Raw genomic sequence first — 26,159 nt, forward strand, 5'->3', positions numbered from 1 at the left:
TCACAACCCACGGGACAGAGCTGAAGATGCTTTCTCGTTCTGGTGGGGCCAGTGACTTCAGGGTCACGAACACATCACCCCATCTCCAGTCCGAGCTCCTGTTCGCTCAGGCCAACTCCTACGGCTGGACAGCTCACCCTCTGTCTCATCTGAACACCAGTGTCCAGGCTCAGCTCAAGTCTGTCCTTTTCTCTGGAGCCTTTCTTGACCACCCTCGATTGCACTTTGGAATTCTTCCAGTTGAGTTCTTACACATGCGCTATCCAACACTGTTCATCAGTTGTTGGTTTTTGTGTACTGTCTCGTCTCTATAAACTGTAAGTTTGTTGCACTCGAGAAATATGTCTGTTTTTTTCCTGCCCCTCAAAAAACTTAAAACTGGGTTCCAGCCACAAACTGGGTGCTAAGTACCTAGTGACTGAACTATGCAGTACTAATCTCTACCTCCCTCAAATTTACATTTAGTGATTTCACTCCATTAAGGATTCTGAAGAGCAGCCTCTTTTCATATCTTTAGAGATAGCTTCCAAAGTGAAAACGCATCATGCTTTGCTGAAAACAAAACACAGAGCCACTCTACCCACCTCTCAAATTATCAAAGATGATGGCACCTTGTCAAATGTGAAGGTACCCCCCCTTCATTCTTGACCATCACTGCACACACCCTTTCCTCAGCTATAGGCTACCAATGACTTGCCCTTTCATTAGTTTAGCCTGTACATTTGGATCAGGCAGGGTTGAAGGTGACCCCTGCACTAGCCATTTAAAAAGGGCTTTTTTAGTAAATTAATAAGACCTGTGCATATGAAAAATTGCTTACCCACTTGAAAACAAATTTCTCAAATACTTTGTAACCAAACAGATTTTTCTCAATATTCAACTTGGTGTAACTGGTACTGAATATCCAGTGTTAAGTGCCATAGGATTTTTAAGAAAACTTTTTCTTCAAGGAGGCTATTAATTGCATTGGGCAGACAAAATAAAATATATTTAATTCCGCATTTTAAAATATATTATTTCATATTTGTCTCCAAGCAGCTTGTGTTCAGAAACACCAGGTGTGGGGAAAGCAAGAGGCCAACCTGGCTGAGCTCCCAGGAGGCGAAAACAGAAGCACAATGGACCCAAACCTAGCAGACCTGGGGCAGACAGGACAGGAAGGACAGGACCACGATGAGAAGCCCCACCTGGGTCAGCACCTGCGTTTGCCAGTATCCAGCTCATCTTATCTTGTCCGTGAAACTGGACTTCTCAGCAGATTTCATAATCCTACATATTCCCTAAATCAGACTCGCGTGAATCAATGAGCAAGAGAGGCCCGAAACCAAGGTTCATATATAAACATATTTCCTGACAAGGGTCGGTCTCTGTTCTCACCCACATCCTTGACTAAAAATGAAGGCCAGCAGAAATTCATAGGAATGAAGAATCTCAGATAACGCTAAAAGCAAATGTCCAGAGAACTTATTGCCAGGTGATTTTCTATACATTTTATTATATTAACTCATTCAATCCTATGAACTAGGTATTAGTTTCTCAGTCATGTCCAACTCTCTGCAAACCCCATGGAGTATAGCCCACCAGGCTCCTCTGTCCATGGGCTTCTCCAGGCAAGGGTACTGGCGTGGGTAGCCATTTCCTTCTCCAGGGGATCTTCCTGACCCACGGATTGAACCTGGGTCTCCTGCATTGCAGGCAGATTTTTCACCATCTGAGCCACCAGGGAAGCTACTATATACATTTTACAGGTGAAGAAACAGAGCAGTTAGGTAACTTGCCCAAGGTCACACAGCTGGCAAGCAGCAAAGCTGGGGTTCAAGCCAGGACAGGCTGGTTGGTTGACGTGCTCCTCACTGTTTGGGCTTCCCTGCCCGATGACAGAGTTTTAAAGGAGCCACAAAGGCACAGTTAGGTGGGAAGCAGTCATTTCCAAAAATCTTTCCAATAAGTAGATTTAAAACAGGCATTGGAGACAACAAAAATCTTGTATTTTGATAAAATCTAGATTGCGGTTATCAGTAGCTTTGGAATATGCTGCAAATCAAATCCTTTTTTTTAAAAAAAAGTATCTGCCAGCAGCTTCATGCAAGCTTTCTTCCTCTCCAAAGGCACTGGGCCAGGAGCCTGGACTCCAGCTCTGCCTTCTTCGAGGTGGGTACTGTCCCTCAGGAGGTGAATCCCTCTGACCTGCTCTGCTGGCCACTGGTCACACCAAAGGTGAAGGCCACATCTAGATGAAACGTCTCAAATTGGCAAATGTTGTAGAGATAAGAAGTAGATTTGTGGTTGCCTAGGGCTGTGGGGGAATGGAGAATTTCTGCTAATGTATATCTTTAGGGGATGATGAAAATGTTGTGAAATTCATGGTTGCACAACTCTGAATACACCAAAAAAACCCCACTGACTTGTGTATTTTAAATACGTGAGTTGGATGGTTTATTAATTCTATCTTAATAAAGCTGTTAAAATACATTAAACCTGATTTTACTCTTTGCTACTAAAATAAAACAGAAAAAACTGGGGGGTGGGGAATGAAATAATCCTTGGACTTACTAAGTCCCTCATCTCCAACAGCCTGGGGTATAAAACCTGTGGCCCAGGACAGCTTTTCACCAAGGCACTCCTGGAACCCTCGTAGGAAGTTATGTCTGGCTGCCATCACTGGCCTGAGACATCGCCTGGGGTTAAAGCCTGCCCCAGCCCAACAGCTGACAAGAGCTGGCTGATAAGGAGCCTAAAGTCAGTTATTCCACCTGTTTCTTGTCCCATCTTCCTGAGCCTGTGCCACCAAGACAGCCTTCCTGGCCTCCATCTCACTCCATCTCAGACCTCTGCGGGCTACCTGATGACTCCCACCCCTGGTGACCTCTCAGGTGGCCCTGCCCGCATCAGCCCTGAATCCTCCTGTGGTAGCTGGGCCTCCAGGACTCTGCTGTCCTAACAGCTCCAGGCAGAAGTGGCTCCTTCCTCCTCACCTGCAGCCATCCCCTCCTTCACTTTCCCACCTTCACAAAACACCACTTTCGCATGCTCAGCAAAACACTAATTCTAGACCAACCCAGAAGCAGAAGATATTAAGAAGAGGTGGCAAGAATACACAGAACTATACAAAAAAGATCTTCATGACCCAGATAATCACAATAGTGTGATCACTCACCTAGAGCCAGACATCTTGGAACACGAAGTCAAGTGGACCTTAGGAAGCATCACTATGAACAAAGTTAGTGGAGGTGATGGAATTCCAGTTGAGCTATTTCAAATCCTAAAAGATGATGCTGTGGAAGTGCTACACTCACTATGCCAGCAAATTTGGAAAACTCAGCAGTGGCCACAGGACTGGAAAAGGTCAGTTTTCATTCCAATCCCAAAGAAAGGCAATGCCAAAGAATGCTCAAACTACTGCACAATTGCACCCATCTCACACGCTAGCAAAGTAATGCTCAAAATTCTCCAAGCCAGGCTTCAGCAATATGTGAACTGTGAATTTCCAGATGTTCAAGTTGGATTTAGAAAAGGCAGAGGGGCCAGAGATCAAACTGCCAACATCTACTAGGTCATTGAAAAAGCAAGAGAGTTCCAGGAAAACATCTATTTCTGCTTTATTGACTATGCCAAAGCCTTTGACTGTGTGGATCACAGCAAACTGGAAAATTCTTAGAGAGATGGGAATACCAGACCACCTAACCTGCCTCTTGAGAAACCTGTATGCAGGTCAAGAAGCAACAGTTAGAACTGGACATGGGAACAACAGACTGGTTCCAAATCAGGAAAGGAGTACGTCAAGGCTGTATGTTGTCACCCTGCTTATTTAACTTCTGTGCAGAGTATATCATGAGAAATGCTGGGCTGGATGAACAACAAGCTGGAATCAAGATTGTGGAGAGAAACATCAATAACCTCAAATACACAGATGACACCACCCTTATGGCAGAAAGTAAAGAAGAACCAAAGAGCCTCTTGATGAAAGTAAAAGAGGAGAGTGAAAAAGTTGGCTTAAAACTCAACATTCAGAAAACTAAGATCATGGTATCTGGCCCTATCACTTCATGACAAATAGATGGGGAAACAATGGAAACAGTGAGAGACTTTATTTTCTTGGGCTCCAAAATCACTGAAGATGGTGAGTGCAGCCATGAAATTAAGTGATGCTTACTCCTTGGAAGAAAAGCTATGACCAAGCTAGACAGCATATGAAAAAGCAGAGATATTACTTTGTCAACAAAGATCTGTCTAGTCAAAGCTATGGTTTTTCCAGTAGTCATGTATGGATGTGAGGAATTGGACTATAAAGAAAGCTGAGCACCAAAGCATTAATGCTTTTGAACTGCGGTGTTGGAGAAGACTCGTGAGAGTCCTTGGACAGCAAGGAGATCAAACCAGTCAATCCTAAAGGAAATCAGTCCTGAATATTCATTGGAAGGACTGATGCTAAAGCTGAAACTCCAATACTTTGGCCAGCTAATTCAAAGAACTGATGCACTAGAAAAGACCCTTATGCTGGGAAAGACTGAAGGCGGGAGGAGAAGGGGACGACAGAGGATGAGAAGGTTGGATGGCATCACCAACTTGATGCACCTGAGTTTGAGTAAACTCCGGGAGTTGGTGATGGATAGAGAGGCCTGGTGTGCTGCAGTCCATGGGGTTGCAAAGAGTCGGACACGACTGAGCGACTGAAGTGAACTGAACTGAGACCAACCCAACCACCCATCCTGTCCTTTCCCAGACCTGGGTGGCTGGCTGAGATCACACACCAACTTCCCTTCCCTTCATCAACTTCTGCTGGTAATTGAGTATAACTTAGTATTAGTTCCAAAAAAGAAAATCAAATTCCAGGGTGAGCAGCACTTCTGTAGATTAAGATGCTGTGTCCAGATCGAAGGGGACTTTGACCGCACCTTGACAGCAGCTACATACATCTCACTCTCTGATAGTCTCGGACCTCATATCTCTGCACTTGGTATTCCTCGTCCCTCCCTGGAGGGCAGCCTGTCCCCACCTCCTCTGTTCTCCTCGAACTTCTAACCCTGCTGCCTCTCAGCAGATGCTTCATCTCCTCCATCACAGGGAAGCAGGCTGCCATGCAGGAAACCTCATATTTCTGCTCTACACTCAGAGACTCATCAGACCACAATGCCTCGGACCCTCCTCAGGGGAGGGAGTGCCTCTCCTCCTGATTGGCCTTCCAAGCACACGTCCCCTGCCTCCTGGGTACCAGGAGCTGCCCATCTTCCCTCTTCTGAATCCTCTCCAGCCCTCCCTCTCTCTCAGCTCCTCCTTAGGAGTTCAGACTCGCCCCCTCCACTGCCTCACTCCTATTCGCTCCTCCAGTTACCCAAGTCAGACTTCTGCCCAGACAAGTCCCTAGAAACTGCTCCAACCAACAACTGGCTGTCACGTGCAAGGCATTCGAGGCCCTCACCCGCTGCCTCCCTCCTCAGAAGCGCTCGGCGTCTCCTCCTGGCCAGTGCTCAGCTGACTCCATGGTCTCTCTCCAGCTTACCTTTCACGGTTCTCAGGGAGCCCTGCTGAAAAGTCAGTCACATCCGATCGTGTCTCTCCCGCTCTTCACTCCCTTCCATCCCCCAGACACCTTCACTGGGCAGGCGAGGCCAAGTCTCCCGTTCTCGATGGTTCCTACTTCCCACCCTCGCTGGCCACCAGCATGGGCCCGGGACAAACCAGACCATCTCAGGTTCTGCAAACATGACATTCCCTGTGCCCAGGGTGCCTCTCCCCTCATGTGACCCCTGCTCATACAGCTGCTCTGGGGGCGCTCCCCTCTACCCCCGCCCTCTCATCTCAGTGTTTCCATTTCCCGACAGCTCAGGAGATGTTCTTTTTGTTCGCCTGACCCCTCAGGGGCGCGCTGAAGGGAACCTGGGGTTTGTCAGGAGGATGAATGTAGGCGCCGCTTGCCCTCCGACCACCACAGGCTTCAAAGCTGCTCACAGCCAGCCGCCCTAGGGCTGCATCTGGAGAAACCACAAGGCCTTGGTCTTCATCCAAAATCAGCTCTCACGAGAGCAGGCTGGCCCAGGTCAGGGGACAGCAGGTATTCAGTCAGCTCTCACGAGAGCAGGCTGGCCCAGGTCAGGGGACAGCAGGTATTCAGTCAGCTCTCACGAGAGCAGGCTGGCCCAGGTCAGGGGACAGCAGGTATTCAGTCAGCTCTCACGAGAGCAGGCTGGAACTGGTCAGGGGACAGCAGGTATTGACTCCCGAGTGCAGCCTGCTGTCCTTCTACTGCCTCAGCAACAACATCATGACCAGGAAGGTCCGTCCTCGTCGGCTCCTCATCCTGGGCTCCATGAAACGAGAGGATCCCAGTCAACAGGGCAGAGTCTGCCTCCCTGACTCAGCCCTGCCTGCGTCTCTCCAGCCTGAGACACTGTGTCTTCACCCATTGGAACTGCTTCTAGGGGTCAAGGTCTCATTTTCACAAAATTCCTGCTCAAACGCAAGTATGTCACTTATGAGAAAATGTGCACTGATGTCTCAATTCCTATCAGTCCTTGCTAGTTCGTTCCTCCAAGAGGAGGATTTATAAGTCAGACTTATTACAGAACAATTTCCATACAGCAAAACGCACCCTTTATAAGTGTACAGTTTCATGGCTTCTGACAAAAGCAATAACTACTGGTTAAAAATCCATCTATTAGGATTCCTCTGGTGGTCCAGTGGTTAGGAATCCACCTGCCAATGCAAGGGGCAGGGCTTCGCTCCCTCGTCGGGAAGATCCCCCACGCCACAGAGCAGCTAAGCTCGTGCGCCACAACTTCCGAAGCCCGCACACCTGGGGCCCACGCTCCACAGCAAGGAAGCCACCTCAGGGAGGAGCCTGCTCACCGCAGCTAGAGAGCAGCGCCTGGAGAGAAGGCCCATGCGCGGCAACCAAGACCCAGCGCAGCCAAAAAAGAAATAAAATTTTAAACATCCATCTGTTGCTAGACGCCGTATCCAATTATACTGAATGAGTCTGAATTCCCACAGCAGCTAAATCTCACAGAAAGCGGTTTCCACACCGTGGGCTCTTGTGTCAGTCCTGTAATTCAGTGCTCATCTCGCCTCCCTGGCTGCATCTGTGACTTGGCGCCCACTGAGGCCCCACGCGGCACTCTCACAGCACCACCCCCAATTCTATCCCGACACTCTGGGCGCACACCTCCGTCCCCCAGGGACTAGCGGGAAACCCCAGCTTACCCTCAGATCTCCCTTCTAAGGAGCCTCAGGGACAGGGAAGCAAGCATCTAACAGAACCCCCTGGCTGTGGGCAGCTCAGCACTCTTTCTGACCTGGTGAGGGCCCTGCCCTGGAGGTCACTCAGCTGTCCCTGGGCCCTGGTCCTTGCCCACAGCCCTCCATGGGCCCCTCGCCCAGGCCAGGCTCTTCCCAAGTACCATCCTGTCCCTCTTCACCCTTTGCTGGCTGGCAGGGAGACCCCTGTCCCTTCTCCTGAGGGCTTTCCCCTCAAGACCAGATATACACTAGGTGCATAATATTGAGTTGGCCAAACATTTCATTCCGGTTTTTCCATAAGATGTTATAGAAAAACTCAAATGAACTTTTTAGCCAAATCAATAACTTCTGGGGGTTTGGCAGGAGTTTGAGTTGGATATGGTCTGAAACTTAAATCCCCTAATCTTTAAAATTTGCCCTGAACAAAAGGCACCATAGTGCATAAGGCAGAGACCATGCATACAGACGCAGCTGGGTTTTATTTCCCCTTGGCTTCTGGAAAGTAGTACAGGCAGTGCGCACTCGGTAGGAAGACAGACAGGACGGTGTGGGGATCCGCTGCACCGGGAATACCCAAGGCTGCCAAGTCCAGGGCTTTGTGGGGGATGCTTTCAAAACTGCTGCATGTTTGCACCCTGGTCCTCCCTGAAACCACTGCCTACTTTTCAGCTGCACTGCTAAGCCCTCCTCCACCACCCCCAGAACCACCAGCTCCCCAGCCCCGTGCTGCAAGGGGCGCACCGCACTCCCTCACCCAGGGGCTTGGGTCCCCCCACTTCTGGACAGCAGCCTGAGGTCTCTCACCGTGCAGTGACCAGTGTTCTCACCGCTGCAGCCTGACATTCTGGGGACATGCTCTCTTGGGCAGTAGCACCTCTGAGAACCTCAAACCAGGAGCCAAAACGAACCCACAAGTAACCTTGGCTTGCCTGCCAAAGGCAAGGTCGATCAGGGAAAATCGATAGGGCAGCTGCTGAATTCACAGACTCCGTCCCCCTGAGGCAGTGGGGGATTCCTGTGAGAGGAGAAAGGTGAGGATGGGTCCCTGGGGGCTGCGGTCTGCAGCAGTTAGCGCTTCATTGCAGAGCGAGGTCGAGCCGCTGGCTCAGAGCCTTGTCCACCCTTGGACGTCACCGCTGGGTGAGGGAGGGAAGAGCCAGAGCCCTCCTGGAGCCGGGCCTGGGGGGCTGTGCTGGTTCAGAGGCCCGGAACTGGATGGAGGGCGTGGTTGGGGTTGTGGAGCTGGAGGAGGCTGCGGAAAGGATCACCAGAGACGGAGGGGAGGGGAGCACGCTCCCGAGTGTCAGAAGGGAGCTGCTGGCAGTGGACGTGGAACCGAGACAATGAGGGAGGGGTACACACCGGGCAGGGGGGTGGTGGTGCTGGACGGCCTGGGCTGCGATGTCTGTCATTCGGCCGGTGCTGCTTGAGCAGGGACAAAGGGACAACTGTTCTATCACCTTTATCACAACCTCATGGGGGTGGGGGTGAGCCAACGCAGCCCCTGTCACCCCAAGGAATTACCTGTTCCCGAGTCTGAAACCAGACCAAGTCTCCAGCTTTGAGAATGTGCTGAAAACCATCAGATAAAAGCATGCTGTGTATTTCAGCGTAGTTTCACTGTCTTCCACTGTTTTGTTTTCAGTCTTTCTCATTTTCAAAGGCAGTGAAAGTTTCTGGAAAGGAAATATCTGCTCCTCCCAAACCATCATGCCACAAGCCACTCCACAGCCCAGACACAGGAGATCAGACGGTAAGCGCACCTGGGCTCTTCCCTTTCAATGCCGAGACCCAAGCAGCTTCTACACCTCTTGATTAGAGTTTCCACCCCTGAAGGAGCTGGCATACATTTACCGTAATTGCCAAACACCAAATCAGGAGAAGTTTGGAAGACCATCAGACCCAGCGCCCATCAATTCATAGAGCAGAAACCAAAGGCCAAAGCAATTAGATGACTGATAACACAGGAGTTCCCCTGCCCCACACACCCAAGGCTGCCTGGTTCTCTCCATGCTGGCAACTCAGGGCCCCTCCTGTCATAGCAGGTAGTGTCCATGACAAGCTGCATGGGGGAAATCCACAGCTCTCACTTGCCACCAAGCCACGTGGCTCTTGCCACTGACAAGCCACCTTGCATGGTAAAGACGATCCTGGGCTCTTGGCACTCCCTCTCCGGGATGCCTGTCTAGAAGTTGTGGTCCTTTCTCAGCACCTAGGAGATGTGGGGCACCAAATCCATACCACCATCACATCACACCAATCCTTAACACCCAGCCCCTGCCAAAGACATTGTTCACCAATGTAGCAACACCTGCCAGTCATGTTCAGTGTGTTACCTTCTGGTACCTTTTAGTTGCAGAATAGACCCTAAGGCTTCTCCCAGCAAACTAAAGGCCGACTAATCAGATGAAACTCCAGTCTTGAGATCTGACATGTTCCCTTGCACCACACAGCTGTCCTCTGCCTCATAACCCTAAGCCTAGAATTAAGCCGATTCAATGACATCATCAGTTTTACCTTACATTCTTCATCCAACAGGTCCAAGATGCCCAGCTTAGCTTCTATGAGGTCGATACAAGGTTGGTTATCATAGAAATCAATCAGGGTCCACGGGATCTGCTCCTTCATGTACTCCTCCTGCTCCAGCTTGAATACGTGCTAGCGTAAGAAGCAAAAAGTCAGGTCAGTGAACTACAGACACATCTTAACTTTCAACTCCCCTGAGCTTCAACCACATGGGTTCTGAGTCCCAGAGGATGGGACATACTCATCAAAAAGGCTTTGGGCACCAGTCACAGTCATGACTGCAGAAAAAAAAGGCCCAGCTGGGTGATCTCAGTCAAACCCAAAGGAAATTAACCCTGAATATTCATTGGAAGAACGGATGCTGAAGCTGAAGCTCCAGTACTTTGGCCACCTGATGCAAAGAGCCGATTCATTTACAAAGACCCTGATGCTGGGAAAGACTAAGGGCAGGAGGAGAGGGGGACGACAGAGGATGAGATGATTGGATGGCATCACTGACTCAATGGACATGAGTTTGAGCAAATCCGGGAGATAGTGAAGGACAGGGAAGCCTGGTGTGCTGCAGTCCATGGGGTCGCAAAGAGTCAGACACAACCGAGTGACTGAACAATGACGAAGGTGATCCTCACTCCCATGTGCACCCTTCCCTAGGATCTTCTACTACTCACCTGCACTGTCATACCTCAGCCAATCACAAGAGGCCTCACAGATGGCTGTGATTGTTCAAATACCCCAGATTCTTGGGCTCAAAAAGAGTGGAAGTCAAAGCCAAGGAGAGGATCACTGACCCCCTTGACCCAGCTGTCCCAATTCCGACCTCCTTCTGACCAGTAGGGAGTGCCTGCCTAGAGCTGTGGCCTGATCAGGAAACCAAGGGCAGGTCAGGGCCGAGCTGGAGCCCACTGACCCTGGACGGGAGAGAAGTGGGCTGGGCTGTCTGTGACTCCCCCCACCACCCGACATCTCTGGGTCCAGAAAAACCTACCGAGTTGAACTGCTGCTGGAGCTTCTCATTGGCGTAGTTGATACAGAACTGCTCAAAGCTGTTCACCTCAAACGTCTCAAATCTACAGGATGGAAAGACCAAAGGAAAAAGTAAGAGATGTCCCCATTTACCAAAGGGATCACTGGGACTTGAGCAAGGTGGCCCTCATCCTCTGCTCCCTGCGGTTCTCGCCTTAACTCCAGCACAGAAGTCCCATCTGTTCTTGACACCACTGTCACAGGTATCAGCACAATACAGTCTTTAGAATCAAACAGGAGAGTAAGAATGAATGTCTTTTCACAACTAAAAAAAGTACTGACAGCAAGAAAATTTGGAAAAAGCAGGTGTAAGAAAAAGTCACCCGTGATTCTGTCACTCACATGAACCGCCTGCCAATACAGGTAGACATGAGACGTGGGTTTGATCCCTGGGTCAGGAAGAGCCCCTGGAGAAGGAAATGGTAACCCACTCCAGTATTCTTGCCTGGGAAATCTCATGGACAGAAGGGCCTGGCAGGCTACAGCCCATTGGGTCGCATAGAGTCGGACACGACTGAAGGGACTTAGCATGCACGCATGTGTGTTTCCTTCCAGTGACTTTATTTTTGAAGAAAAGATGAATTTTATGTAAAATCACCCCTATATTTATCATTTAACTTCCCATTTGTTATTTAACAGTTCTCCGTGCTGCTGTTCTTCAAAGACATCAGTTCTAATGTCTGCCTCGTGGACCGTCCTAGAGATGCTGCTTTCAGCCTGAGAATTGCCCAGAAGCCCAGGTGAGGGGATCAGTGGGGCTAGAATTTAGCTGATGTCCCCTTCAAGTCTAGGAGGCAGCGTTTGCCCCAGAGGGATGCCTTTTTCCGATTCACACAAAGGCTCCTCCTGGGTTGGCCGTGCCCCAATGCAGATGAATCGTAATGTAACCAGTCACCTATTGAAGGACATTCTGGTTCTTTCCCCAGTTTTTAGCTGCTATTGCTGCTGTGACAAATATTATATATACATCTTTGAATTCATGATTCTTAGGATGCTGTTCTAGAAGGAAAATTACCATGTCAGGATTTGTTTTCTTAAATGGTAGTGGCAGGTTACCTTCCAGAAAGATGGAACCAACTGATGCTATCACCCTGCCCTCACCCCAGCCCCTCAGTGTATGCAAGGGTCTCGTTCTCCTGATCCTGGTCAATAAGGTTGTCTTTAAATTCAGGTTTGAGGACTTCCCTGGTGGTCCAGTGGTTAAGAGGGGACCCTGCCTGCCAATACAGGGGACACGGGTTTGAGCCCTGGTCCTGGAAGATTCCACATGCCATGGGGCTCCACATTACTGAGCCTGTGCACTCCAGAGCCCAAGCTCTGCAAGAAGAAGAGCTGCCACGAGCTCTTCCCACCACAGAGAGAAGCCCATGCACAACAGCTGGAAAGCAGCCCCCACTCGCTGCAGCAAGAGAAAGCCTGTGAGCAGCAACAAAGATCCACGCGGCCAAAAACAAATAAAATTTTAAAAATTAAAAAACTTTAAAAAATCCATGTTTGACTTAGAGTTTATGTACAACCAGATGCACCGATTGGAAAGATGTATTTCAACGAGTTTCTGATCAGTATTACACTACATGTGTCCACCATCACAATCATATACAGAACATTTCTATCACGTCAATCACCCCAAAGTTGCCTTGTGCTCCAATCAGGTCTGTCCCCTCTGCCCCTCACTGGGAGTATTAATACATCACAGATTTTTGGTCAATAATATAAATTAACTTTTAAAAATCTTCGGCTAATTGTTACACGACAAATGTTTTTGAATTCTAATTTCTTTGACTATTGATAAAGCTCAAGATTTTTCTGTGGGTGTGACTGTATGCTCTAGTTGTCCATACTTTGTGAACTATCTGTGGTTGGTGAAGTATTTGCTGGGTTTTAACTTTAAAAATGGACTTATTTGAGCTCTTTATACTTTAGATCATCAACACTGACATCAATTGCTCAACTGAAATGTTCACAATATGGCTGGATCACTGCTGGGGAAGGGGCTTTGGGAAGGGGAGGTGTCTACAGAGGTGAGATGCGGCATCACACAGCCAGGCATGGCCCCACCGGATGCCTTGTATGCTACATTTCTAGATTTTTCCAGGAGAAATGGGGAGAACTGGCAGGATTTTAAATTAAGAAATGAAAACCCAATTTCCATCTCAGAAAAATACTGTGATTTGTGGGAAAGTTGTACAAGACTGAATGTAGGAGGTTGAATAAGGATTTATTATTGGAGTAATTATTTAGGGAAAATGCAGCCAGGGTATAGCTTAGGCTGGTGGTAGCCAAGTTAACAGGAAGGTTCTAAAGACATTAAGGAAGGCAGAGATGAGAGGACTTCAAATGACCAATGGCATGTGGAGTGAGAGTCAGTTGTGTGCCTGGATGGATATGATCACCCACCAGGCTGGGAGCATGATAATAGCATCAGCAGCTTTAGCCACAATAAGCCCCATGCTCGCAGAGCAAAGGCAGCAGGCTAAGCAGGCAAGAAAGGGCAGAAATCCAGGAGGAAGAGGAACCTTTTTCTCATTCACGCACCTGGCTGAACGAGCTGGCAGGGACCCTGTGAATGGGCATCTACAGAGCAACAAGTTCCAGAGGCTTCATGGGCTCACTGAATACCCACAACCAACAAGAGTTGGGGTCTACCACTAATCCATCCTACTGCTGAAAAACCAAATAACCTGTCCAAAATCAGAGAGTCAAGAGACAGAAAAGCCAATATTTGAACCCAGAGAGAGTGATTTCTGAGAGCACATTAACTCAGAAAGGAGTAAAAGTTCTGTTTAAGAAAGAAGAAAGGGGACTTCCCTGGTGGCCCAGGGTTAAGTATCTGCCTTGCAATGCAGGGGACTCCAGTTTGATCCCTTGGATCAGGGAACTAAGATCCCACCTGGATGGGGGCAACTAAACCCTGCATCTCAACTAAAACCTGGAGTGGCCAAATAAATATTATAAAAAGAAGAAGAGGAAAGGGGACGCTCTGCGCCCAGGGGTGTGTTGCTCCCTGGGAATGTCACCTTAGAGATCTGGATGGGCTGAGCTTGTGGAAGGACCAACATGCCTTTGGCGAGAGATTTACTGTACTCTTGCTTGGAAGAAGAAAAGAAAAAACATAAAAAGAAATGACTGGTTCAAAGTCCAAATTCTGACTTCATGTAAAATGTCCAGGTTGTTACAGGATTATATGGTTCTCAGTCATGTTCAGATGATTGTACTTTGTGTAGGTTGTTCAACAGTGTTGTGCCAAGTGATGGGAGGAAAGGCCAGCCTCACAGAAGGCATTCATTTAGAAGGAAGCAACATCAAGGATCCATACAACTTCCTGAATTTGTGTTCTTTCACAGAAATCCTCACCAGCTCAGCAGTTCTCATCTACCAAGATAATGTGATGATGTTTAATTGTATAAGGTATGCAATAGTGCTCTCCTATTTTGGTATCTGTTTTCCAATAAAGTTTTAATTATTGGCATAAATGGGGCTACCCAGGTGGCAGTGGTAAAGAATCTGCCTGCAATGCAGGAGACCCAGCTTTGATCCCTGGGTTGGGAAGATCTCCTGGAGAAGGAAATGGCAACCCACTCTAGTATTCTTGTCTGGAAAATTCCAGAGGAGCCTGGTGGGCTACAGTCTAAGGGATCACAAAGAGTCAGTCATGACTGAGCACGCACATATACACCCATGGGCATAAATAAATAAGAAGGGAAGGGAGAGAAGACTAGGAAGGGCTGTGGGCAAGAAGATAACTTCCCAGAGAAGGAAGTGTCTGAGCATGTGGAGATGGGGAGAGCAGAGAATACCAAAGAAGGGACCTGGGCTCGGGGCACAGGCTTCCACCTTCAGAATCTTCACAGCATGGGCCTTCTCACTGTCAGTATAGGCAACTAAATTTTCTCAATCTCATATAAAATTATGCCAACCCTTCCAAACAGACTGTACTCCCTAACCGCTGCTCCCCAGTAGAAATGTTGGAGCCGCCCCTGATGGGTTAGGGATGCTGGTGGTGGTGGTGGTGGAGGAAAGGCAGCACCCTAAGCAGAAGGACCTGCAAAAATAAATGTGCCAACCATCCAACAGGGCTAGCTTGGTGCCCAGAACACATCAGGCTTCTCCACCTCCCCCCACCACCCCACCCCCCACCAAAATATAAGACAAGAAAAGGCAGGAAATCATCTTGAAATCAAAGGAATCAACTGCTTGGAGACAACCACATTAAAGAACAGCCTTTGGTCATGCCCATGGAAGACAAGTAATTCCAGGTCAATAAAACAGGATCAAAGTTGCCAAGTCCAAGCTGGAGGCAGTCCAGACCATGCAGGAGGGAGGCACTGGGTCAGCCAGCCGTCACCCTGGCTTAGGGTCCTCTCAGCCCAGATGATGGTCCTGCAGACCCAGTCATGTCTCTTAGAACCTCATTTCCTCTCCCTACAGCTCCCTTTTCGGTACCTCAAGAAAGGTGGCTGACTGACAGCCAAGCCATAGAGGAACTTTTAATTAATAAAACCCAGAAGGAAGATAAAACAGCCACCCTAGCAACTGGCCAGATAACAGCACTTGGGTGCACTTGCCGAGCTCGTATCGAGCTCCGAAGATAAAGGATTTAAATATCACCCACTCGTCATTTTTTAAAGGTTTACATTGGTAGCACTCCACAAAGAACATTCTCATTAATTTGAGATGGCCTGAAATTAGCTCATAATTTCCCTATTTCTAAATATTATCTAGTAACAATTCCTCTGCCATCTAGGGTAATTACTGTAATGCCAGCAGGCCAGAGATGAATGGATGAGGGGTTTGGGGAGCCCGGAAAATGTCTAAGATGACTGACCTCAGAAAAGGCCAGTTAGGGAGATAAAGCAACTTCTCTAAATGACATTATATTTGTAGTTATTCTTGTCATCAATAGTGATGACTTTTGAAAACTAAATACAATGGATCCATTTATAGTTCACATTAAAATATCACAAAGAAATTTATATGTGAGAGGGAACTGGATTTCTCCTGTAAAGTCAATGCTGAGAATATTTAGTCCAGAATCCTTGGGTGGGAGTGAGGTCAAGACACAGAATAAGGCCTGATGCTGGGGCCTGGGATCTGTAGTCATGGTGGTACAATTAACATTCCCACTTCCACGTTTGCCTATCTTCAAAGCAGAGCAAAAAAGTAGACAATTCCCTTCTCATTCTATCTGACTGCAGGGTGGGGTAAGGGATACAAGTGCCTCTATAAAAACAGGATAATGTCCATGGGAAAGTGAAACTGCAATAAAAAGAAGTCAACCTGTCACTGAGTTAATTACTAACCTCCACGAACCACTCCCTCCAGAGCAGAGAGGAGATGAGATGCTTTGAAGGTTGGGAAACAGTTCTTCCCCCAGGGCACAAGGCAGAGGAATTAGACTTTCTTAGCTTGAGTGCCGAGGAATTGATGCTTTTGAACTGTGGTGTTGGAGAAGACTCTTGAGAGTCCCTTGGACTGCAAGGAGATCCAACCAGTCCATTCTGAAGGAGATCAGCCCTGGGATTTCTTTGGAAGGAATGATGCTGAAGCTGAAACTCCAGTACTTTGGCCACCTCATGTGAAGAGTTGACTCATTGGAAAAGACTCTGATGCTGGGAGGGATTGGGGGCAGGAGCAGAAGGGGACGACCGAGGATGAGATGGCTGGATGGTACCACCGACTCGATGGACGTGAGTCTGAGTGAACTCTGGGAGTTGGTGATGGACAAGAAGGCCTGGCATGCTGCGATTCATGGGGTCTCAAAGAGTCGGACATGACTGAGAGACTGAACTGAACTGAGCTTAGCCCTGTGTTTCTACCCTTCCACCAAAGCTCAAAAGAGAAGATACGTGGTACAGGTTAGACATAGAGGGGGGCTGCTAGGGAATGACTGCCAAAAGTCAAGCAAGTCCTCTCAAGGTCTCTTTCCCTCCTGAAACCCATGAAATCTCACAAGAGCACCTTGCAGTCTGATAGGGATGCCAACCCTTCTGATCTCTTTCCTCAACAATCGGGGGTGCTGGCTGCACCTTAGAATGGAAGGACTTCAGTCCTGCTCCTGTGCTTCTCTCTGTGTCCCAGATGCCCACACATGGGACTTGTCCTTCAGGAAGAGCAAAGTTCTAGGCACTGCTCACATCCCAAGGTCAAGAACAGGTCTTCTGGAGGATCTAAGGCCATTCTGTCTGCAGTGTGCTCCAATTCCTGCCTCTTGCCTGTGTCTGAAAATCTGATGTGGGACAGGAAGATGCCCACCATATGCTAACTCTCTCCCAATCCATCAGTCAACTGTCCCAGAAACGTAAGAGCTACAAAAGGCAAATCATGAACCCTACCCAAAGGAGAGAGCTATTAGGAAGACCCCAGGAAAACTCAACTAGTGGAGATTTGTCTGTGTTACAGGACTTTAAAGGAGGGTGAGCTCATGAGGGTGCTGGCAGGGACAGAGACAAATGGGACTTTATTGAAGCTTTAAGAGTATGTAGTGGTGTTTGGCTTCAGGCATGTTCCAAAGGGCTATGTCAGAGCAATTCCAGAAGGCTGAGCTTGACTTTCGAGCACTCAGAGTTACAAGGCTCTCCTGGAAGACTCAGAGATTCCAGGGAGAACCCATGGCAAGAGGTAATCTTGCTGTATCTGGGAACCTTGGGCTGGCTATGCATGTCTACCCTGAAGAAGACATGTCCAGGGATCTTCTGGGCTGTCCAAGGTTGGGTCACTATTCACAGGCTGCAGGGCAAATGCAATCACTGACTCCTCCCTCTCCATCCTCCATGAAACCTTCCCATACTGGACAGAGGGAGGGGATAGGTTGTCTTCTCCAAATAAATCACTTAGGATCATGAAATTATCTTTAAGTCTGTTTTGAAGAGTGAGACCAAGAAAGAAAAACATAACAAAGAAACAAAGAATTTCTATCAAAATGACAAAGGCAACTGGTGAGCTTAAGAAATTTACCTAAAATATATCATTTAAGGCAACTTATGGAATGGTATAAAACATTTGCAAATCATATTTCTGAAAAGGAGTTAATATTCAGAATATATAAAGAAGTCCTACAACACAAAAACAAAAAAAGTAAATGACTTGATTTAAAAATGAGCCAAGAACTTAAAACATTTCTCTAAGAAGATACACGAATGGCCAAGAAGCATATGAAAAGATGGTCAAAATTATTAGAGAAATGCATATCAAAACCATAATCATACCTATCAAATACATATCAAAATCACTTCATACTTATTAGGATGGCTACTATTAAAGAACAAAACAAAACAGAAAACGACAAGAGCTGGCAAGGATGTAGAGAAACCAGCACCTCTGGGCACTACCGGTAAAAATGTAAAATGATGCAGCTACTATAAAACAACATGGAGTTTTCTCAAAGAATTAAAAGTAGAAGTACTATATTCCTACATAATCCTCAAATGATTAAAAACAGGATTACTACATAATCCAGCAATCCTACTTCTGGCTATATACCTTAAAGAGTTTAAAAGAAGAGATATTTGCATACCCTTCCTTGTTCATTCCAGCAGTATCACAATAGCCAAGAGGTAGAAGCAGCCCAAACATCCATCAGTGGATGGATAAATAAAACGTGGTACATGCATACAATTTAGTATTATTCACCTTTAAAAAAGAAGGAAATCCTGCCGCACACTACAACATGGTTGAATCTTGAGGACATTAGGCTAAGCGAAATAAGCCAGTCACAAGAAGGTAAGTATTGTATGATTTCATTTACATGAAGTATGTAGAGGTGTCAAAATTATAGAGACAGAAAGTCCCTTCTCCTAGGGGGTGGGGGAGAGAAGACAGGAGTTGTTTAACGGGTATAGAGTTTCAGTTTTTCCAACATGAAAAAGTTCTAGAGATCAACTGCACAAAAATGCGAATATACTTGAGGTTATTGAACTGTATAAAAAAAAAGTGGTTAAGATGGTAAATTTTATGTTGTGTGGGTTTTTAAACTACAATTTTTAAAAAAATTTTTAACATAAATCATTAGAAAACACTGAATAGACCAGGATACAAATTTAAAGTTTACAGAGAAAGTAACACAAGAACTGGGAAGGATAGGAGATTCCAGCAAACCCATTTCCTGTTCTGAGGGCCCATGCTTCCCTCAGCATCAGGCAGGAATCTATCCTTGCCTTGCTCCAGAAGTCTCCCGGATCAACTGTCCTGGTCAAGAATGAGCCGGCCAAAGGCAAAGACTCCTGCCACCTTGGCATTCTGAAGCCTCAGGTCAAAGACAAATAAATGTGTACCTTTCTCAAACTGGAGCCACTTATTTCTCATTGCCTCGAGGAGGGGAGAGGAACAAAGGATTATGACTGCAATTAACCAAGCCTGTAGAGGCAAACGCACATTAATGCGGCTTGAAAGGGAATCCCCAGCTAAGAGCCGCCTGGTCTGCCCTGGGAATTTCCTCCCCTGCCTCGTAAGAAAGACCCTGCAGGCAGCTTCACAGGTCTGCAGTCAAGGAAGAGAGCTTGGCTTGGGTTGGCTAAATTGCTCTGGCTGTGGCTTGCCTTGCACTTTTTGGGAGCTGGGGCAGGAGAGCAAGAGGTGGCAGGGGGTGGGGGGTGGGGCGGGACACTGGGTGTGTGGGAGTGTCCAGAGGAGCCTGAGAGCCAGGCCTCTGAGCAGGGGGCTTGTCAGAGTGGTGGTGGAGGTGGCCGTGGCCCATATAATTGATTCAGGTGCTCACAGCCTTTGCTACCGTCTGAACAAACCGCCCGTCAGAGCATCATGATAAGGGGAGGTGTGTATGTGTGATGCTGGCTCACATGCCGCTTGCTTATATATATGGAAGTGAGTGTTTATTCATTCTAGCTGCAGGTCCTACAGTAACACTAGGAACATTTATAGGGAAACCTGGAGTGGCTCACCTACTCTACGTATGACCTGCTTCCAGGATGAGCCTGACTGATGAGCCGGAAACGCTCTAGCCAGGGGACATCCCCTGGAGAAGGGATAGGCTACCCACTCCAGGAAAGAATCTGCCTGCGATGCGGGTTCGATCCCTGGGTTGGGAAGATCCCCTGGAGAAGGGAAAGGCCACCCACGCCAGTATTCTGGCCTAGAGAATTCTATGGACTGTATAGTCCACAGGGTTGCAAAGAGTTGGACACGACTGAGTGACTTTCGCTTTCAGAGAGGGAGAGAACCCTTTATTCCCTTCCTCTTCATCAGTGGGGTTTAATGTATTCAGAATCCCACCCCCGCCCTCCTTCCCACTCTGTCCAGCTTCCACAAGCTCTCTTTTGCCCACAGTGACAAGGAGCCGTAAGAAAATAGACAAGCATTAGGTCATCCCAAGGGCATCTTGTTTTGCATCACGGTGTCCCCGTGCTCGGGCTGAGACACCAAGCGGGAGACGGCGGGAAACAGAGTCTCCTTCCTCTCCAGGGACTTGGGTGGGAAACTCAAAAATAAAAAATAACGCTGGAGTTTTGGGATGCCACGGAAGAATCCCTTCCTGTAGCCATACTGTTTGTAAATACAGCCTAGCGACAGGAAGGAGCTTGAGGGGGGAGGGAGGAGGTCAGTCAGAGAGGGCGCAGAGCCAGAGCGTCGGGTGTGAGGCCCACCTCTCAGGAAGCTGAGAGCACAGGCTCCGTGGGTTTCTCAGAGCGTGTCTTTTCTGAAGGCCTCTGAAAGACACCTCGCAGCTGTGTCAAGTCCAAGGGAAATAGAGCAGAAAGACGGCACGACTGGGAGAGGGAGAGGACTGCAAGCAGCCCAGTGTCAATCTCAAACTTCCACCAAGCGCTGCCATCTTCCCCCAGGTTAATAAATGATGTCACTGACCTGTTGGATCAAAACCAGTACCTCCAAGGTGGGGTTCAGGATGGGGGACACGTGTACACCTGTGGCTGATTCATGTTGATGTATGGTGAAAGCCACTACAATATTGTAAAGTAATTAGCCTCCAATTAAAACAAATAAATTAATTTTAAAAAAACCCAATACCTCCAGATTCAAGTCACCTGCTTTGTTGCGGTGAAGTTTTTGGTTTTAATCTCCTAAGAGTTCATCCCACACCCTCTGACCAGAAAAGAAAGCCCAAATTTATACAATGATTTCTCGGCAGACTAGAACTGCTGAGGAGCATGCAAACGCAGCTTCAGGGCTGTCCCTAAGTGCTTTGGCAACCAATGGCCCAGTCGGACGGCGGCGAGTTAACCCTGAACCTACCTCGCCATCCTGAACTCTGCCCACAGCGTGTGGGGCCGACTGACCGAGAGCTGGAGGAGGAACCGCGAACGGCATCTCTCTTCCCAGGAGGAGGTGAACCACTTTCTAAATATGACCGCTTTATGCCGAGGTTCGAAAAAGCCAGTTAGCTTCCGAGAAAGAACAAGGACTTTAAACAGAAGAAACAGCACAGCGTGCCTGGAAGAAGCAGGGGAGGGGACGCCTGAGAGGCTTGACCGGGGCTCCTGCAGGGGGACCTGGTCTCACTGGAAAGCTGCCACAAGTTCTCAGAGGAACCCAGGGCTACACGGAGAGGAGGGCGACAGGTCAGAAGCCTGCCCCAGAAACAGGACACGGAGTCCCGTGGATCCCCATTCGTCCACCGACAAGCGCCCCTTCAAACCACAGGCAAGTCTTCGCTGTTATCTACTTCTCCCCTTTGCGTGGTCACAGGGCCTCAGAGAAAATGAACTCCATTGTAAAAACCAATAAATTAAATGGTAGGGAACTTCCCTAGCTGTCCAGTGGTTAGACTTCGCTTTCCAATGCAGGGGTTGCAGGTCTGACTCCTGGTCGGCCGCTGAGATCCTACATACCCCACGGCCAAAAAAACCAAATGGCAAAACGGAAGCAATGTTGTAACACATTCAAAGAAGACTTCAAACTGGTCCACATAAAAAAAAAAAAAAAAAAAAAAAAACTTAAAAAAATTAAACGGCAAATACGAACACACAATCCCAGCTTGCAAAGGCCCAGCTGACACCTCAGACTCAGCAGTACCAGGCACCCAACTCACAGAGTCACCCACCTGCCTCATTAGTAAGCAAAGCCTCTCACTGGAGACCCCTTGGAAGGGGAGCAACAGTCTGTGTAAACTCAGGACTGCTGAGACAGTAGGCACCTCTCACAGAAGCGAGGTGTGACAGTGTTCAGTGTAACAGGGGCACTGCAGCCATAGGATTTCTACGTTACTAACAACAAGGAGTCTCCAAGCTAATCTTCCCACGCTGAAAACTCAGGAAAAAAACCAGATTCTTGCCCAGGGAGATTAAGAGAACCGGGTCAGATGCGGCCGCCTGACTTTCTCTGGGTCTTACATCAGAAGGCAATGCGAAAGGGCAGTTTTCTGGAAACCCAATTACCTGAAAATGCTCATGGCAAGGGACGATATGACAGAATTCACCGCTGACAGCTCAGCAGACGTTGCCAGGGCACACGGGCTCTTCTGCGCGGCTCGGCCCAGGGAAACCAGAAGGGCTGAACCAAAGCAACAGTGGCGGAGCAGAGGGGAGGCGGGGTGTCCACAGCCGCTCAGCCAGGGCCTGCAGAGCCCCGAGCAGGAGCGCTGTCCTGGGCTCCCCAGGCCATCCTGCCCTGTGCTCCTCCTCGCCTGCGAAGTGGCTTTTTCCCTACCATCCGGACCGAATGCCTCTTCCCCAAGTGGCTCCCCCAGCGCCCGTGTTCTCTTCTCTCTCTGAAAGACACAGTTCAAGCCCCACCTTCCACAGGAAGCCCGTCCTGACTGTGCCAACAAGCGTGCGCTCTTCTGTCTCGACGCTCGCACAGCACGAAGTGTGCAAGCCCTCACATGGACCCTGCCGCAATGTCTTCTGTCGTCTCCCCTATTACTCTCGTGCAGTGACTTAATTCTTTAGCGAGTCCTCAAGGCCTTTGCGATGCCAGAAATCGCGTGTCCTTCTTGCATTCCTGCCACGGTTTCACTGGAAGCCCCGTGATGATCGCGAGCAGCAGAGATGGAACCGGGCAGCCTCTCTCTCTGCTCAGGGAAGCAGCTGCTCCCAGAGGAGGTTCTCCTCTGCTACAGTCGGACACAGGGCAAGCGCCAGCCCCACTGGTCCACCACACGCTCGATTCTACCAGAACATCATGGCTTTTACAATGCCGCACTGCTATGGGTCTGAATTCCTATTTGAAGACAGAAGCCATGACTCTTAGGATATAAAGAATCCAGGGGATTTCATCTGTCATTAGCTTCATGAGGGCAGGACATTGATCATAAAAGAAGCACCAGTGAGGTTTAAACCCAGCATGCATCATTTTAAGCAATTCCAGAAGGACCTGGAATGAATTTCAGAGAGACTGTGGCTCAAAACACAGCTGGCTCTGTTAGTTTTGATCAATGGAAACTCAAGACCAGAGGGGCTGTGATCTGCAGAGGGTCATTCAGTGAGCTGGTGACGGCTCTGAGTCTAAAAGGCAGTCTCCCAGTGCCTATTGAAGAACACTTTCCACGTGCCAGGTTGCCTCTCCCTGCAAGACACACTATGATAACAGTCATTTCCACCAGGCTAGAATTGTGAAATGAAGAGGAACTTGAGGAATGACTACCCACAGTATCAATCTATACAGCACTGGGCACGATTACAGTACTAAAACAATCACCCTGATTGGTGATATAGTGAATGAGGTTGGACGACAGACTTAAATAAAACCTAACTGAAACACAAAACCTGAATGCAAGTTCACAGAAACCTCCGGTCTGATACTGGGCTAGCCCCTGCCCTCTCTGAACCTCAGTTTCCCAGTAGGACAAAGGGGTGCCTGCAAGGTTTCTCAGTGGGGGAGCCACAGGTGTTTGACATGGTCCACTTTTCCGTGGGACTGTCCTCCATACTATCGGACACCTAGCACCCTGGCCTTGGGCCACCAAGTGCCAGTAGTGACCTGGTCACTGTGACAATCTCAAATGCCCTCTCCCCCCCATATTTCACAATCTCCTGGTTAAGAACCCTCAAGAAGGTCTCCGAGGTCCCCGCCGGCTGGAAGATGCCAGCAGGAAGACACCAGCGATCGGCAGGAAGTGGCGCAGGCCTACCCATAGATGTCCAGGACTCCAATGAAGGAGTGCTGCTTCAGGGAGGTATGCAGGGCCTTGTTGACATGCTCCACGATCCAGTGGAACAGCTGGGCGTAGATGTGCTTGGCCAGGGCGTCGCGTGCGTTGACCACCTGCTGCAGGGACATGGTCTTGACGTAGGTCTCCGAGGTGGTGACCAGCTTGCGATGGCACAGCCAGTGCTCCATCTGGCTGTGCTCCACGCCCAGCAGGCGGCAGAAGTCGCTCAGGTGTTCATCCTCAGGCTGGAAGAGACCCAGGAGAAGGGTTCAGGTGGGGCTTGGAGGACAGACCACGCCCTCTCCCCCTCTCGCCAACTCTAGGCCCCCCAGAACCCCCCTTCATCCCCAGCCACTGCCCCCACCGTCTCCTGCACTCTGACACCCGAGTGATCATCAGGACCCAGAGAGTGTGGCTCAAACTGATAATACCCGCTGGTGTTAGTCACTCAGTCGTGTCTGACTCTTTACAAGCCTGTGGACCGTAGCCCAGCAGGCTCCTCTGTCCATGGGACTCTCCAGGCAAGAATACTGGAGTGGGTTGCCATTTCCTTCTCCAGGGGATCTTCCCAAGCCAGGGATCGAACACGGCTCTCCCGCACTGCAGGCGGACGCTTTAACCTCTGAGCCGCCAGGGAAGCCCTAAGAGCCCGCTAAGGACCAAGTGATCAGCAGGGCTTTAAAAAACACCTCTGCGTTTGCCCTGTCCCCTCCTCCACTGCCAGTGGCCGCAGGGTAACAGGAGGAGAGGGTTTTCAAGGGAAGGGAGCAGAATGAGAACTGAGAGCTTAGGAATGGATAATCCACCAAGAGTAAGGGGCTAGAAGGCAGAATCACAGTGACTGTAACTTCCAGCTGCAGAGCAGTGCTCTGTCCACAGCCCAGGAGAGGGCCTCAGTTTCAAGCATTATCTTGAACTGACCCACAGCCCAGAGCAGCGTGCTCAGCAACGAGCCCTGGGCTGACCCCCTACCCTGGTCGGCAATAGCGCACGGACACTGCCCTTGTCCTAAGTCGCCAAGCAGAGCTGCTTTCATCTTAACCTCAGACTTCCACTAAACTTATATGTGATACTAAACACATAGCCCCAAACTTATTTATATTCTTTCAGCATTTGCCACGTGGAAAAAAAAGTGATTTTAGTGGAAAGCTAGGACAAATGGTAAAAGTAAGGGACCAGTTTTGACCAGGGAAGAACACTCGGAATGCTATAACCTACATTCATGTTTAGAGCTGGGGAAAATAGGAATGCCTCGCCGTACAGGTGAGAAGCTGAGTCCCAGAGAAGTGCAAGAACTCACCCAGGTAGCCAGCTGCATGTGATCCTGACCCTTACTTACCCAAAGTACCAAATCTTACCACCTGGCCCTGAGTCATTGATAACCAAGTCACCCAGAGTCTTATCTCACCCAAGTGTATGAGTCTCCTGGGTCACCCTTGCTGCCCATTCATGACTCCCCCCAGAAAACCTGCTTTTCCTCTCCAGGTTTTTGCTGTATTCATTCCCACATCTGACTCCTCCAGGGAAAGCTGATAACCCAGCCATGAGCCTGCTGGAGAGCTTCAGGACTCCAAGGTGGAAAGGCAAGGCAATCCGGGAAGACCCTGAGCTACCTCCTACTGGCCCTGAATTGCTTGGGGGACTCGTTTAGTGATGAGGCTGCCATGGAGGATGTAAGTGTGGGGCCTGTTCAGTGAAAATTAACACAGATAACTGTACCACTGCCCCAGGCCATTTTCCCTCCTACAGATACTTAAAATCCATCTACCCAAATACACACAATTACAAAACAATAAAATGTCAGAGTGGGAAAGAACTCTTCAAATCATGAAGGCCTGAGGTTTTCCAGAGTATGGCTTGTGGAGTATTAGTTACAAAGACCAGTAATTGGCTGTACCCAACAAGAGTGCAGGGGTGAGGACAGTGACCATAAGTTGAACATGGTGGGAGGGGCTCGTTAACATACCCTGTGACACACACACACAGACACTGAGAGGGGGGTGAGGGGAGAGAGAGAGAGAGAGATTTCACAGAGCATTTCCTGAACTTAATTGACAAAGACTCTTAACTTCCTAAGAAATTGCCTAGGGTTAAGGTTCTTAGGAAAATACTAAGGGAACATCATTCTAATCCAATCCCCTTTATTTTTCACATGAGAAAAAACAGGGTGAAATAGAAGCCCCCTGCCTGTGGCCCAGAGCTCCTAACCAGGCTCTGGGGGTGGGCAGAGAATCAGCTTGGGCTGGGGGCGTGGGAGGACTCTGCCTTTTCACTCACTCAGCTGGTGGGGCAGCTGTGGCCACTTCTGGCCAAC

The 26,159-nt window shown here is 48.8% G+C and overlaps 1 protein-coding gene across 1 annotated transcript in view; it reads right to left on the bottom strand.

The window, feature by feature from the left end:
- Nucleotides 1-26,159, bottom strand: part of MYO5B (myosin VB) — a 200,145-nt gene that overhangs the window by 89,315 nt on the left and 84,671 nt on the right. The window contains 3 exon segments of the mRNA XM_052660247.1: nt 9,754-9,894; nt 10,748-10,829; nt 23,825-24,090. Coding sequence (XP_052516207.1) covers nt 9,754-9,894; nt 10,748-10,829; nt 23,825-24,090 — 489 coding nt within the window.

This window comes from Budorcas taxicolor, chromosome 22 (genome assembly GCF_023091745.1).
Source record: "Budorcas taxicolor isolate Tak-1 chromosome 22, Takin1.1, whole genome shotgun sequence".
NCBI classification, from domain to species: Eukaryota; Metazoa; Chordata; class Mammalia; order Artiodactyla; family Bovidae; genus Budorcas; species Budorcas taxicolor.